The 16,170-nt window shown below is 38.5% G+C and overlaps 1 protein-coding gene across 6 annotated transcripts in view; it reads right to left on the reverse strand.

Moving 5' to 3' along the window:
• ARHGAP32 (Rho GTPase activating protein 32) overlaps nucleotides 1–16,170 on the reverse strand; it is a 318,906-nt gene that overhangs the window by 172,805 nt on the left and 129,931 nt on the right. For all 6 annotated transcript variants that reach the window (XM_070048334.2, XM_070048333.2, XM_089314208.1 and 3 more), the window contains one exon: nucleotides 11,931–12,039. In XM_070048334.2, coding sequence (XP_069904435.1) covers nucleotides 11,931–12,035 — 105 coding nt within the window. In that variant the 5' untranslated portion in view covers nucleotides 12,036–12,039. The remainder of the gene's footprint in view (nucleotides 1–11,930; nucleotides 12,040–16,170) is intronic.

Raw genomic sequence — 16,170 nt, forward strand, 5'->3', positions numbered from 1 at the left:
GGGAGACCTGGAAGAAGCTCCTGGCTCATGGCTTCGGATTGGCACAGCTCCAGCCGTTGTGGCCATTTGGGGAGTGAACCAGCAGATGGAAGACCTCTCTCTCTCTCTGCAACTCTGTCTTTCAAATAAATAAAAATAAATCTTAAAAAAAAAAAAAAAAAAAAAAACCTGTGCTAGGCAAAGTTCTAAAAGGCCCCATCCAACCCCATTATCCAATCAGTTTAGGTACTACTGAGGTGACATGATTTTGCAGAAAGAATTAATAGGTCAGTGGATCTTAAAACAAAAATTTTCAGGTTGAGTAAGGCCGGCGCGGGGGGTGGGGGTGGGGGGTGGAGTTCTAATCACATGAGCACTTCAAAAGCAGGATTTTTCTCAGCTGGTAGCAGAATGGAAAGTGAAAGAAGACTGGAATAAAGAGGAGCCGCTGCTGACTTGGAAGACTGGGCCACATGACAAAGAATTCAGGTGGAGTCTGGGAACAGAGAACAGCCCCACTGACAGCCGGGAAGTGAATAGTGACCTCAGACACATGCCACAAGGAACCGCATTCTGCCCGCAGCCTGAATGAGTCAGGGAGCAGATTCTTCCAGAGAACATCCAATGAGAACGCAAAGCAGCCCACACTTGATCTCTGCCTTCAGAGGAGCTGAGCAGAGAGCCCAGTTCTGCCTGCTCTGACTTCTGACCTACATGACTGGGGGATAAAGAATGGGCAATGTTTTCAGCATGGGATGATTTCTTCAGCAGTAACAGGAAATGCATACTAACTGTGGGCTCAGGAATCCCGAGTGCTTTCAGGCTCCTGTACCTGTCAGTAATTTCAGCGCTCTCTCCCAAGACTGTGATGAAGCCTCAGAGGCCTCTTCCTGCTAGCATTTCAGGACTCCACTGGCGTCCCTCTTCTCCCAAACTCCCTGCTAAAGCCTCTCTTCCTGGCAGTAAGGGGCTCACTTGGAGGAAAACTCTGGAAATGCAAACTCTGCAAGTGGAACAGAAAACTGGTGGGAACTACCCTGACCTGACTGAATGTTACCATCTCTTCCATTCTCCGACTTTCCAGCTGGACATCGGAATTCCTCCCCCTCTCCACGGCTGTGTGTTTTTTTCCGACCCCTTCTAAGGTGTCCCGAACTACTTCTAACAGCAGGCTTTCCCAGAGATTTCTTCCTTCTCAGTGACCCCAACTCCTTTACCTGTGACACCTCCCATAACATACAATGGAGAATACTCAGTTTTTCTCTGTACTATGGCATCTTAATGACAAGGTAGAATGCTTATGTTAAATGGACAAGAAGATATAAAATTGTACATTGCTTACAATTATTAAAAAATCATTCCCAGACATGATGGGAAAAGGGGAATTATCAACACAGCAATATTCTTTTAAATTAACAATCTCGAGAAATTTGCCTAAGAAAATAAGTACTTATATTGATATTTATTAAAAACTCTTTATACTGTAAAAAGTCTTAAAAGATAGGCCTGGTGCTGTGGCATAGTGGGTAAGGCACTGCAGTACCAGCCTCCCATATGAAGGCCAGTTCAAGTCCAATTCCGATCCAGCTCTCTGCTATGGCCTGGGAAAGCAGTAGAAGATGGCCCAAGTCCTTGGGCCCCTGCACCAGTGTGGGAGACCCAGAGGAGACTCCTGGCTCCGGATTGGCTCAGCTCCAGCCACTGCAGCCAGTTGGGGAGTGAACCAGAAGATGGAAGACTTTCTCTCTCTCTCTCTCTCTCTCTCTGCCTCTCCTTCTCTCTCTCTGTAACTCTGACCTTAAAATAATAAATAAATCTTAAAAAAAAAAAGTCGTAAAGTAAATATACCAATATAATCTCAACCCCTATAAAAATCAAGACATGGGTTGAGTTTATTTTTTCTTTCTACTTTCCTGCATTTTCTATATAAGCAAGTTTTGTTTTATGAAACACATTCAAAGAGAAATAGGAAGAAGAGAGAAAGAAAAAAGAAAGAAACAAACAACAAAGAGTAAAACAGAAAGAAAGCAAACTAACTGGCTTCTTCCACCTGTGCATATTACTTTACACTGACCATGTGCAAATGCATCACCAACTGTCATAAATAAATGCGACTAGATTAGTGTATGATTCTAATGTGCAATATTGAATATTCATGTTACAGTCAATTTAGGAAACAACAAGAATAAAAACACTGCTATGATGAAATGCACCCATGTTGCAAGAGTAAAAAAGATTTTTTGGTTAATCATGGAGCCAAATTATGCATTATCTGGTGGATGCTAGAATCACTGTAGAGTTGCCTCCCAAAGCAGACAAAAAGAGGAAGGAATATAAGTTTTCCTTCCCTCCTCCCACCTCCAATATCCCACCAGTGCCTCCAATTCACCAAATCTACTGGAATAGTTTGCAGGGATCTGCCTCCTGCAGTAGAGAACAGAGCAGAGGAAGGGTGGGAATTCCCAAGCTCAAATCCACAACATTCATTACTCAACAAGGAAGATATGATTGCATATTTAATACAGTAGAGTTTATATAAGATTCTCTCATACTTTGATAAGGCACAGTAGCCAAATAACATATATGCATATGTGCATATTTTTACATAAACATATATCTGAGATCAACTGAGTAAATGATACCTTAATGCTAAATTTGAATGTCAAGAAAAGTAAGCTATTTATCAAAATGAATAATTAACACTATAGATAATCAAAAGTAGTATCACCAAACAAGATTCACAAAGGACATAAAAACACAGTATGTATTAAGTGCATATTACTACCAAAGTGGTCCAGGAATATTCTTTTCATCAAGGAACAACAACAACAACAAAATAACAATACACAAAGGGGAAAGAAGTCTTAATCAACGTCATCTTTATGTTTGAAGCTAGCAAAAAGATTCTGAAAAATGAAAGGGGAAAATTGTAAGTTTTTTCTTTTTTTTGCCATTTCTCATTTTCTTCAACAGGTTCAAATTCTATTTTTTGTATTGCCTTTGTTATTTGTACTCAGAATTTGAGGGTGGCCACAGGACCTTAAGATTAATGTTATAAGTAATATTTCTTGACAATGATTATGAAAAATAACATTTCTGCTTAAAATACAGATAATGGGAAATATCTGTGGACATAAATAGGGAAAACATTACAGGAGTTGTTTTGTTGCTAGTAGAGCTACAGGCTCACACATGGATCAACTGAATAAATGATACTTTAATACAAAATTTGTACTGTCAAGAATGGCAACTGCCACTTTCAATAACCAACCACAATTGAACCACAGAAAATACATATAATGAAATCTCAGAAATGATATGTTTATAGAAACATTTACATTATAACTGGTCTAAGTATTATCACCTTTCCCACAAAGAAACACGAAACAATGTGAGAAAAAATAAGTATCTCAACACTATAGAAGAAATAAATTCATAAAAATAAATTTTCTAAACAAAATAAATATTTAGTTGAACAACAGTATGTATGTCACAAAGAAATTCAACTGAGTTCTCTCCCAGAATCTTTTTTTTTTTTTTTTGAGAGACAGAGACAGACAGACAGACAGAGGGCACTCTAACTGGCTCACTCCTCAAATGCCAGCAATGACCAGGGCTGTGCCAGGCATAAACCAGGAGATAAGAACTTAATCCTTAATCCAAGTCTTCCACATGGTAGCAGGAACCGAATCACTTGAGCCATCACCTGCTGCCCCCCGGGGTCTTCATTAGCAGGAAGCTGGAATTGGAAGCCAAGTCAGGACTCAAACTGTGGCACTCCAACATGGGATGCAAGTTGTCTCAAGCAGCTTCCTGACCGTAAGCCCAATACCTGCCACTTTTGGGATATTTTCAAAAGAATTTTGATACAAAAAAGAAATCCTTAATGCTAAAAATAGACTACTTAACACTATTCTTCACTGATTCAAAGGGTACTTCATAATTTTATAATTCCCTAGAGATGGCATCACTATAAAGTAATGAGGAAGAAAAATTATTCCATTTTTTATAAACCTGTAATCACAAGTTCAGATGAATCTCCACAAAATACCAACAATCCCTTAAAACACACATGTACTTTCTAAATCAAATCTGTGACTGTTTCCTGGTGTTCCCTCTTAAAATTCTTTTCAGCATTATGTGTACTTCCATCCTACTTGACAAGGTTAGCTATTGTACTAATACATGCTTCACATATGCAAAAACTCAAGACTTCTGAATGCAAAGTAATAGTAAAGGGGATATTTTCATTTCCTAATGTCATAATGCCTGGACACCACAGACTATACACACAGCCATGAACTAAGGCCCAGGAGTAAACAATACAGTTATTCCCATTCAATTTTCTAGTTTAGGAACTCTGAGGGGGATGAAAGAAAAAAAAATCTAAAAATGATCATAAAATTAGTGTTCTGACAGCAAAGGAATTGCCGTAAAGCTCACTTTTACCGAAAATATTTCCCCAGAGAGAATCAATTAACCGCAAGGAAATTTATTCAGAGGCAGTGTTTAAGACAATTTGGGAAGAATTATTAGCAAGCACCATTAGGATAATTAGCACAACCCCTCCACTAGGCAACAGCTGGTTAATCAACCTAAAACGAACACATTTACACATTAAGCAAAACTTTTAAAGGTTCTGAAATTTATATTCTTCTATAATTAAGATTTGTCATTTTCCTCATCTCATCCCATCTGCCCAGATCATTAAAAATAATTCTATTTATTCAGTTTTTTATTTGTTACAGATACAGGGTTCCAATAATGTATAATTTTATATAGAGGTTCCTAGGAAAATCTAATAGTATCCTGTTGCCTTTAAAGATACTTCACTGAGGTAAATTAGTCTTTAGTGCTGCTAGAAAATAATACTCTATTTCTACATTTGAATTTTGTACACATTGTTATCTAGTAATAAGAATTCACATGTTACATATATTATTCAAATATAAATATTAGAATAAAACCGTATGAAGAGAAGGGAAGAAAGAATCACAAATGAGATGCCTGGCAGGCAAGATTTTTATTAAAGGAAGAAACAGTAAGATTTTAAGACTACTCCCACCCTCCAGTTGAGACCCCGAGGAATCATTATTCCTCTGAGTACACATGTTTTGTGTAGTGTTTTCCTTGAATATTTTGTAAACTTACAGGTATTTTGAAAAGCTATACCACAAATTTTATGGGTAAAAGTAACATTCAAATCACCTACAGCTTAAATAGTGTAATATTTGGAATGTGGTTTTCAGTTTAATTATTAACAATGAAATGACAGGCTTAAGCACTATTTCAAGAGTTCAATGCTTTCAGGCTTAACTTCATGAAACTGCAAATTTTCAACCTTTTTTAACCTATAATATTAGCAATTTCATACAATCCAACTCAGTGCATGCTGGAGAAATCCCACAATTCCAGCCAAAACAGCACACCACGGAAGGGGATGAAGCAGAGGAAGGCTTGCAGTTGTTACTGGAGAGCTGTACTGGCAGAAACTCAAAACCTGGACTTTGCATATTAATCGATGGTTGCATTTGTGATTGCTCACAAAGCATCATTACATAAAACATTCAGCTTTTACAGACCATGAGATGATAAACATCATCCTTTTCTCTGATTTAAAATTCATCCATCAATCAAAAATAGAAGTTAAATATCACACAGCAATAACAGAGCTAAGATCTTCATTTAGTGAGTATTTGCAAAGACTTTTTTTTTAATTCAAGCCACAAATGTTTTTACAAGTTGATGGGTAAAAAGAACAAGCGTAAGTACTTAAAGAAAGTGGACAACTATCTCTTCAAGGAGCAATCAGCAAAATGCACACTAACTCTTAAATTATCTCTTGTTCAAGATTATTCAGGAGAAACAATCCAGCTGGGGTATCAACTTCTTTCTCTTTCAACAAGTGGGCAATACAGGGGAAATGGCCCAAGCGCCACTTGTGATAACCAAGAAAACTGTACCAACAGCCTCACTTTTGTTTTAAAATATGGGAGCAGAGAGGGGAGAGAAAAGAGAAAACATATGAGAAGAAACTCATATTAATGAACAAAAAATGAGTTCAAAAGCTAGAAAAACTGAAGGTACTTTCAAGAAAAAAAAACAAGCAGTTAAATGTGCCCCTCCACGTCCCATCCAAAAAAAAAAAAAAAAAAAAAAAAGAGAGAGAGAGAAATAAAAATGGGGCCAGCCAGCATTATAGCATAGTGGGTAAAACCAATGCCTCAAACTCCCGCATCCTGTATGAGCAATGGTTCAAGTCCTAGCTGCTAATCTCCAATCCAGCTCCTGGCTAATGTGACTGGGAAAGTAGGGGAAGGTGGCCCCTACACCCACATGGGAAACCCAAAAGAAGCTCCTGGCACCTGGCTTCCATCCCGCCCAGCCTGGGCCCTTGTGGCCATTTGGGGAGAGAAACAACAGACGGAAGATCTCTCTTTCTCTCTGTTTATCCCTCTCTCAGTAACTCTGCCTTTCATGTGTGAGTCTAATCTCATTTATACCCTTTCATCATTTATTGTACACTTTTTTCAACCTAGCAATGCACTATACCTCTTGTTAAATTCCCGAAAGATTATAGCACCTGTCCTCAGGGTACTTTATATGAAGAAATTAGAGTACAAAATACACACTAAAATGCACAATATAAATAGTATTTTCTGTAAGTACTTAAATATATCAATGTAGATGCCAGAAAATTCAGTTATTTCACATGTATATAACATGACAGAATATAGAGTAAAGGGAGCACCACATACACACAAGTGTCACCTTTCTTTTCACTCAACAAATTAAATGTAGATTAACTGAAGGTTGTAAAAATTGCCATAAAATTGTGAAAGATTCATAAATGGGCAAAACTATTACTACTACCCTTTCATTTTTTAATATTTATTTATTTTTATTTGAAAGACAGAGTCACAGAGAGGCAAAAAGAAAGAGAGAGAGAGAGGTCATCCATCCACTGGTTCACCCCCCAAATGGCTACAACATCCAGAACTGGGCCAATCAGAAGCCAGGAGCCAGGAGCGTCTTCCAGGTCTTCCCATGCAGGTGCAGGGGCCCAAGGACTTGGGTCTTCTTCTACTGCTTTCCCAGGCCATAACCAGAGAGCTGCATCAGAAGTGGAGCAGCCAGGACTCGAACAGGCGCCCGTATAAGATACCAGCACTGCACACAGCAGCCTTACCAGCTATTCCACAGTGCCGGCCCCACTACTATCCTTTTCAATGGAATGCAGGCATCTCCTGAATTACCTGATTCAACAGGAGTATGGGACTTTGCTTTTGACTAGACTATTTTATAATTTTGTAAAGACGCAAGTTAACTTAAAAAAAAACTGATAGTAATATAAATCATTCCACTGAAATAAAAACTGTGTTCAGTGGAGGTGAACAGTATTCCATCCATTTTGTTATATATTTAATCATGGTTTGACGAATATGAAAGGAAGGTATTTTGACCAGTTTTTTTTTTAATACTTATTTATTTATTTATTTGAAAAGCAGAGTGACAGGGAGAAGCAACAGAGATCTTTCATCTACTGGTTCACTCCATAAATAGTAACAACAGCTGGGACTGAGCCAGGCCAAAGCCAGGAACTGAACTCTACCAGATCTGTCATGTGTGTGGCAGGGTCCCAAGTACTTGAGCCACCATCTGCCGCCTTCCCAGGCACATTAGCAGAAGGCCACATCAGCCAGGACCTGAACCTGCACTCCAATATGGGATGCCAGAGTCACAAACTGTGACTTAACCCACTGTTCTACAACATGGACCCCTGAATCAGTTTTAACGTCCAACTAGTGCCTTCATTAAATAATGAGTTAAATCTTTAACATTTGTTCATTCTGTCTTTGCAGGAAATTCATTAGTAGTGCCTCTTTTAAACCTTTAAACCTTATTCTTCAATAAAAACAAACACAAGGTGATTCCTACCCTCTCTCAAAGAACTAAGCAACCTACTAGGGAGGCAGATAAACTCATATGAATTAGATTACAATGAAATAAGTATGATATAGATATGGAAAGCACATAATGAGAATTAAAATAACACCATTTTCTTTCTGGAAAGTTTAGGAAAACTTTACCTCTTAGACTTACATCTTCAGTTACAGTATATATTAAAGTAGGGGTCAAAAAACTGGGACTAATCTAGCCCACCACCGATTATTATATAGCCACCTTTCAAACTGAAAGAAGTTTTTAAATGTTGGCAGCAAAAAAAGTCAAAAGAATTATTCTTGAATGACACAGGAAAATTACATGGAATTCAAATATCAGTGTCCATAAATAAAGTTTTATTGGAAGACAGTCACATTCATTTGTGTAAGAATTTCTTATGACTGCTTTCACACTGCAATGACAGAGCTGAGTAGGTGCAAATAAAGAGCATATGTGACATTGTCATCAGTTCACACTGCTGCTTGGCACAATATAAATTGTAAAATTTAATTATAAATCAACAGCATTTCAATTGCAGCATGTGTTACCAAACTACATTTTAAAAAACTACCAATGCATTTATATCATGTAAAAATAAAAGAGGATATGAATGCACTTAGGATGTCATATTTCTTTATCAATTATTTTTTTCATCAAAATAGATGGCAAAACATTGTTTCTTATACAATGACATTTCTCCTGTGCTCACAGAATTAAATATACATCAACCATACAAATCTATGCAGTCAACATAACATTCTAAATTCAAGGAAATCAACACTAAAAATTTAAAATAGAGTATATCACCATGCAAAATTTCTTCATAAAAATCTTAAAAAAAAAAACAAGATTGCTATCTAAATAAATTTCCAAGTTGCCCATTTTATCCAAGGACAGAAAGTATTTTACTAATGGTGAGTTAATTAAATCATGTTTGAGTGCAACAAGTCAAAGAAGTATGCTTAGAAAAAACAAACTGTTTTAAGTTTATCAGCCTTCTGGGGAGAGCAGTTGCTTGAAGAATTAAGGACCTTTTGAGGAAAATCAACATTTGCTCTGTGGTTTAATGAGTGGCTTTCCTTGACTCGCTAAGTCAGCAAAATGGATGAGTAACCAATATTGCTCAGTTATTGAGAAACCAATGTTGAGTGTGAAGTGGCTGAAGAATTAGGCCGTAGGAACAGTCAACACGGGACAACTAGTGGTGAAAATACTCTCAAATATATTGAGCAAATATTAATTCAGTACAACCTGAAATGTAATATACTAAGAATATTATAACCAATTTTGGTTTAAAAAAATGTGAAAGAAAAAGGATTTGTAGTTGGATACATTATCACTGAACACTAAGTAACTTTGCTAATTAGTTTTCACTGCAGACTTGCTACTTCTTATTGAATGTATTCTAAAATTAAAAGACAAAACATAGCTTATATAAGAAATACAATAAGAAAGTCATTTTGATGACAGCTAATATTCTTAGAGCCGCAAGAAAGTGCTCGCTACTGTACATGTTTCCCAAGACAGCAAACAATAGAACAAGAAGAGAAATTCTAAGGGTATATGTTTTCCATGTTCAAATTAAAGTTACAGCAAACTACAATAAAAATTGCAAAGTAAATTTCCAAACAGCAAACTCCATATAACTATGCGATACAGGAACTTCCACGTTGCCTTAGACTGGAGGTGATAATCTGCAACATCATGGACATTAAAAGCAAATATCAAAAGCAGAACTGTTATGGTTTGAACATCTGAACCTCAAAGTCTTATGTTAAAGTTTATGGATTAATGGTTGATGGAGTATGGGTGGAGGCTTAATCCAATTACAGTCTCACATACACACATACACAAAGGCATCTTTTTTTTTTTTAAAAGATTTTATTTATTTATTTTTTGACAGGTAGAGTTACAGGCAGAGAGACAGAGAGAAAGGTCTTCCTTCTGTTGGTTCACTCCCCAAATGGCCACAACGACCGGAGCTACGCCGATCTGAAGCCAGGAGCTACGTGCCTCCTCCTGGTCTCCCATGCACGTGCAGGGGCCCAAGCACTTGGGCCATCCTCCACCACCTTCCCAGGCCACAGCAGAGAGCTGGACTGGAAGAGGAGTAGCCAGGACCAGAACTTGGTGTCCATATGGGATGCTGGCACCGCAGGCGGAGGATTAACCTAGTGCGCCACGGGTGCCGGCCCCACACAAGGTACCTCTGAAAAGTGACTGGACTTCATCACTTGCTTGGATGGAGTCCCATGATGGAATCACGACGGCATTGTAATGACAGGCCAGAGAGGGTCAAGGAACAGTACGCTGCCTATCTCTCTCTTCTTCCTGTCAATATGTGATCATCCCTAGGCTATCGTCAGCCTCCACAGAGTCCTGACCAATGGGGCTGCTCAGTCTTGGATTGTGAATTGACAAACTGTATGCGAAAAGAAACTTTCTTCCTTCCTAAGTTACTTTCCTCCAGTATTTTAGTTAAAGTGATGAAAAGCTGGCTAACTCAAGACCCTAACAGAATTTTGTATTTCTTGAGTAATGAAGAAGCTGAATTAAAATCATATAGCTATGAGCTGATGTCAGTATTTACAGTAACTGAGTGAAAAGACATTTTTAAAAGTAGTCTTATTACAGATGAACGTCTACACTCAATTTTGACAATAGGGAATACTAATGTTGAGCCATAATTAAATAAAATGTCACACACAGACACAAATTTCATTGTTCTTTTTAACAGACCTAACTACAGAAAGTTGTAATAAACTAAACATGGATCTCAGGACTGATGCTGTGGCACAGCGGGTTAAGCCAATGCCTCCAGCACCAGCATTCCATATGGGTGTCGGTTCAAGTCCCAGCTGTTCCACTTCCTTGATCCAGCTTCCTGCTAACACGCCTGGTAAAGCAGCAGAAGGTGATCCAAGTCCTTGAGCCCCTGCAGCCATGTGGGGGACCCAGATGAAGCTCCTGACTTCTGGCTTTAGCCTGGCACAGCAATTTAGGAAGTGAATCAGCAGATGGAAGACCTCTCTCTCTCTGTCTCTCCTTCTCCCTCTCTGTAATTCTTTTAAATAAATAAATAAAATCTTAAAAAAAAAAAAAAAAACATGGATCTCAAACTTACGTAGAAAACTAAAAGCTGATTTTTCTACCTACCCCTCAACAAAAATGTCTAACATCTCAATAAATGTATGTTCCATTCTTCAGCTTGATCAGGCCAAAAATTTTGAGTTCATCCTTGATATCATTTTATCCTTCTGATCATCAGAAATGGTTGGCTTTTTCTACAAATCTATATCCACAATCTAACCAATTCTCACACATCTCCTACCACCCTTTTTCAAACCACCATCATTGAACACCTTCTAATTGATCTCTTTACTATCTTTTTTGTCTCCCCCTACTTACAGCAGCCTGAAAGTTCCTTTACAATCTAAGCCAGATTATGTCAAAAGTCCTGCAATGGTTTCCCATCTCACTCAGCATTAGAAGTGAAAGCCCTTACTAACGGACTACAAGAACCCAGGAAGCCGCTCTGCAGCCACCCAAACCACTCCTTTGACTTCATCCCCTCTCTTCTTCCCCTGGCTCGTTCAATTTCAGGCACTTTGCCCTATTTGTGTTTCTTCCAACTTGCCTTTTAATTCTATACCATAATATTTAACTTGTTTTTTTCTGTTTCCTAAAATAATCAGTTCCCAGAAAAACATACTGCTTGCTCTTCACATTCTTCTGGTCCCTGCTCCAATCTCACCTTCACACAGAGGCCATCTGTGACCACCCCTGTAATCAGCAACTATACCTACACATAGCGCAATATACTACACTGTGACCCCACAGAATCTATCTAGAACAACATCTGGAACACAGCAATGCTCAATAAAGACTTCTTGAATAAATGAACAATGTAACAAAAAATCCGTATTTCGGTGAGGAATAATTCCTCATCCCTTTCCCTCTGGTAAATACGATAATACACATATGCATGTGCATAAAACTGACATTACCATTGCACTAAGTGTTTCTTCCCAATCAGGCCGCTCTCGGGGATGCACATTCCTGTGCAGTTCTGGAACAAAATCATCCTCTTCAGAATGTACTGAGGACTTCATCTTCCTAGAAACAAAAACATAAGAGATTCTAAATAGAATTTCCATTTCTATGAGAGCTACCAATGATTACAATACAAAGAGCAGAAAAACTGTATGTCAGGTTTGAAGTTTTAGTTAAAAGAACACCCTGGCTTTCAGAGATCTTTTGTGATACACCAAATGCCTGCTTTTATTCAAGGAGATGCAAGTAAGGTGCACACCTGGTTAACTTTATGGTCTATGGTAATTACTATCTCAGGACTGATTTTATCTGTTCAACACAGCATGATACTTCAAAAGATTTGCAGCAGTAACTCTTTGCATCAATACTTATAGATGTATGCTGAGCATTAGTAAAATTCCAGGATAAAGTTAGATACGGCATTTCTGGTTCAAATCTATGCCACAAAGCACATCAAACTAGCACCGGATGAGAACTATGAATACTGGGCAAAAAAGAAAACTATTTGTCTGAAGGTACCAGAAAATGACCAACACTGGCAGAACTTCCAGGGCTACGATCTTTGACACAAGGAATACCCGATTTAATCATTCCTTGTTGTATGTGAGGTTTCTCCAAATCACAATGTTGTAAATCAACTAAGTGAGTCAAGGAGGCAAGGGGAAAGCTGGATTTACCAAAGCAAACGGGGCTTCAGAGAATAAAAGCCTTTCCCAAAGACCAGTAGAGAAACAGCCCAAAAGCATTTACGATACTCTCTTCAAATCATCAACTCATTCTTAAGCTTACAACAAGTAATACAAGATGCCAAGAAAGCCACTGAAAAAGAAAAACTAAAGAGCTGAGTAGACATTTATGCAGCCAACAGTGCTGAGGAGACAGAGGCCAACAAACTCTACAAAGATGCAGGAGCACTGCACAAACTCTGAGCTCTCAACTGACACTGCAGAAAGGCCCTGCCTTGGGAACAGGCCACAGTAGGAGGGGCTTCAGAAAGTTCAGGGCAAGTGTGTATCATGAAAAACTATGCGTGGATTCCAAATTTTCTTCACACCAAAATACATTGATCTTCTAATTCCATTTTCCATAGAATCTGGGAAGCACCCTTACAACAACAGGCTCTAACAAGCCTAAAACCAAGACATGACAAAGTAACATGTACCAAAATAAAAATTAGGTCACTGTAGAGGAGAAAACATTCTCCAAACTCTCTAAGAATTTCTTCCACATTCCCTGGGAGCCAATAAACATTATGAAATTTAATTTTTTAAAGGGAAAAGGGTATTTTACAAAACTAGAAAACAGTCAACATAGAGATTCACATTTCATTTAAATTTTTTTATTTACAATTTTTAAAATTTATGTAAGTTGAACAAATTCCATGTATTTCATATATACAGATTCAGAAGCAGAGTGATACTTCTCACCCTACTCTCCCTTCTACCTCCCTCCTCCTTCCTTTCTTATACTTTCTTTAAATTTTACAATGGCATAATTCAGTTTACTTTATAATCATAAGATTAACCCTCCACTTTGTAAAGAATTCAACAATAGTAAGAAGGAAAAACACTGCTCCTCAACAGTAGAGATACAGCTACAAGCAATCATCAATTCTCAGAATGTCCATTTCCCTCATATACATTATAATTTTTTGTTTTAGAATGAACAGAAAGTAACTTAAAATGGCTAGGATGTCTTTGTGATTTCTACTTATGCTGAATAAAGCTAAATAACATTACTCCAAGACTACAAAAAAAAAAAAAAAGGCAATCTACAAAAATGGAACTTTTCTAGAACACACCAGAAAACTCAAAATCCCTGAGCAACCAACCAGCCTAAACTCTCAGGAAAGACAGGTCTCTTGAGGTAAGATGAATGATAAGAGATTACCTGACAGGGTCAAAGCATCAGGAGAAGGGAAGTAACAAGCTAGCAAAAAAGAATTCAATTAAATAACAACTTGCTAAAAAATTTATAATTATATGTTCAATGAAATTAATGAGAAAATAGATGAAAGATGAATGCATTCAACAAGAACTGAAATCTATATAAAAATCAGTATTCATTCTACATTTAAAAATACAGTCTCCAAAATAAGAATTCACTTGTGAGGCTGGCACTGTGGCGTATCAGGTAAAGCTGCCACCTGCAGTGCTGGCGTCCCATATAGGTGCTGGTTCAAGTCCCAGCTGCTCCACTTCCAATACAGCTCTCAGCTATGGTCTGGGAAAGCAATAGAAGATGACTCAAGTCCTTGGGCCCCTGCACCTATGTGGGTGACCCCAAAGGAAGCAGCAGGTGATGGTTCAAGTACTTAGGTCCCTGTCACTCACATGAGAGACCTGCACTGGGTTCCCAGCTCCTGGGTTTAGCCTGGCTCAGTTCTGGCTGTTGCACACACATATGTAAGAAGTTGGCTAAGATCAAATACACAAGTCAACCAAGGGATGCAAGATTTTTCTTTCTCTCTCAAATAAATTTAAAAAACAAAGAATATACATTCTTTTCAAATACATTTGGAACATTTAGTAGAAGACTAAATGATCAATCATGAAACAAGTCCCAACAAATACAAAGAATTCAAGTTATGAAATACGTGTTTTGTGACCACCACAGAATTACATTAACATTTAACTACTGATAAAATATCTAGAAATTTCACTCAGTATTTGAAATTAAGAAATACTACTATTGGGGGTTGGTGCTGTGGTACAGAGGGTTAAGCTGTTGCCTGCAGTGCCAGCATCCCATATGGGCTCTCGTTCAGCTGCTCAAGTTCTGATCCAGGTCCCTGCCAATGCACCTGAGAAACCAGTGGACGATGGCCTAAGTCCTTGGCCCCTGTTACCCACCTGGGAAACCCTGAAGAACCTACTGGCTCCAGCCTAGGCCAGTCCCAGCCTGGTGGCCATTTGGGGAGGTAATCATTAGATAGCAGATTTCTGTCTTTCTCTCCTCCTCTCTCCATAACTACTCTGTTTTTTAAATAAGTAAATAAATCTCAAAAAATAGGAACATATATCAATGAATTGGCAAAGAAAAATAGTAAAATTATCCAAGGAAAGTATAAAGAAAAAAAGTTTAAATAATAAATTAATAAAATGGAAAGCAGGTATATAATGGAGAAAACTAACAAAGCCAAAACTTGACTACTTATAAGAGTAATAAAATGGACAAGCTCTAGCTAGATCAAATCAATAATACAAAGAATGAAAAGGCAGCCATAACTAGAAAGCCTATAGACATTATGAATAATTTCATTCCAATGTAGTTGAAAATTCAGTTGAAACGAACAAATTTGTTTAAGAATACAATTCACTAAAACCCCCCAAAACAAGAAACAACAAAATCTATATAGTCTGGCCGGCGCCGCGGCTCAGTAGGCTAATCCTCCGCCTTGCAGCGCCGGCACACCGGGTTCTAGTCCTGGTCGGGGTGCTGGATTGTGTCCCGGTTGCCCCTCTTCCAGGCCAGTTCTCTGATGTGGCCAGGAAGTACAGTGGAGGATGGCCCAAGTGCTTGGGCCCTGCACCCCATAGGAGACCAGGATAAGTACCTGGCTCCTGCCATCGGATCAGCGCGGCGCACCGGCCGCAGCGCGCCGGCCGCAGCGGCCATTGGAGGGTGAACCAACGGCAAAGGAAGACCTTTCTCTCTGTCTTTCTCACTGTCCACTCTGCCTGTCAAAAAAAAAAAAAGGTATAAATATTGAAAAGGGAAAAATAAATTCTCATGTGAAGATGACATGGTGTATACCTAGACGATTGATTATACAATTTGAGTAAGATCACTTAGCAAAATCACTGGTTGTATGGTTGATATGCAAAAAAACAAGCATAATTATATATTTCAGTACATATAATTATACATTAAGGCAAAATAAATGTCAAATAATACATAATTTTTTTTCATTTTTCATACAGTAAGACTACTACGCAGAAGTGGCCGGCGCCGCGGCTCACTAGGCTAATCCTCTGCCTGCGGTGCCGGCACACCAGGTTCTAGTCCCGGTCAGGGCACCGGATTCTGTCCTGGTTGCCCCTCTTCCAGGCCAGCTCTCTGCTGTGGCCAGGGAGTGCAGTGGAGGATCAGGATAAGCACCTGGCTCCTGCCTTCGGGTCAGTGCGGTGTGCCGGCCGCAGTGGCCATTGGAGGGTGAACCAACGGCAAAGGAAGACCTTTCTCTCTGTCTCT

The sequence above is a fragment of the Oryctolagus cuniculus genome, chromosome 1 (assembly GCF_051225735.1).
Source record: "Oryctolagus cuniculus isolate XC-2025 breed Fujian yellow rabbit chromosome 1, ASM5122573v1, whole genome shotgun sequence".
Classification (NCBI taxonomy): Eukaryota; Metazoa; Chordata; class Mammalia; order Lagomorpha; family Leporidae; genus Oryctolagus; species Oryctolagus cuniculus.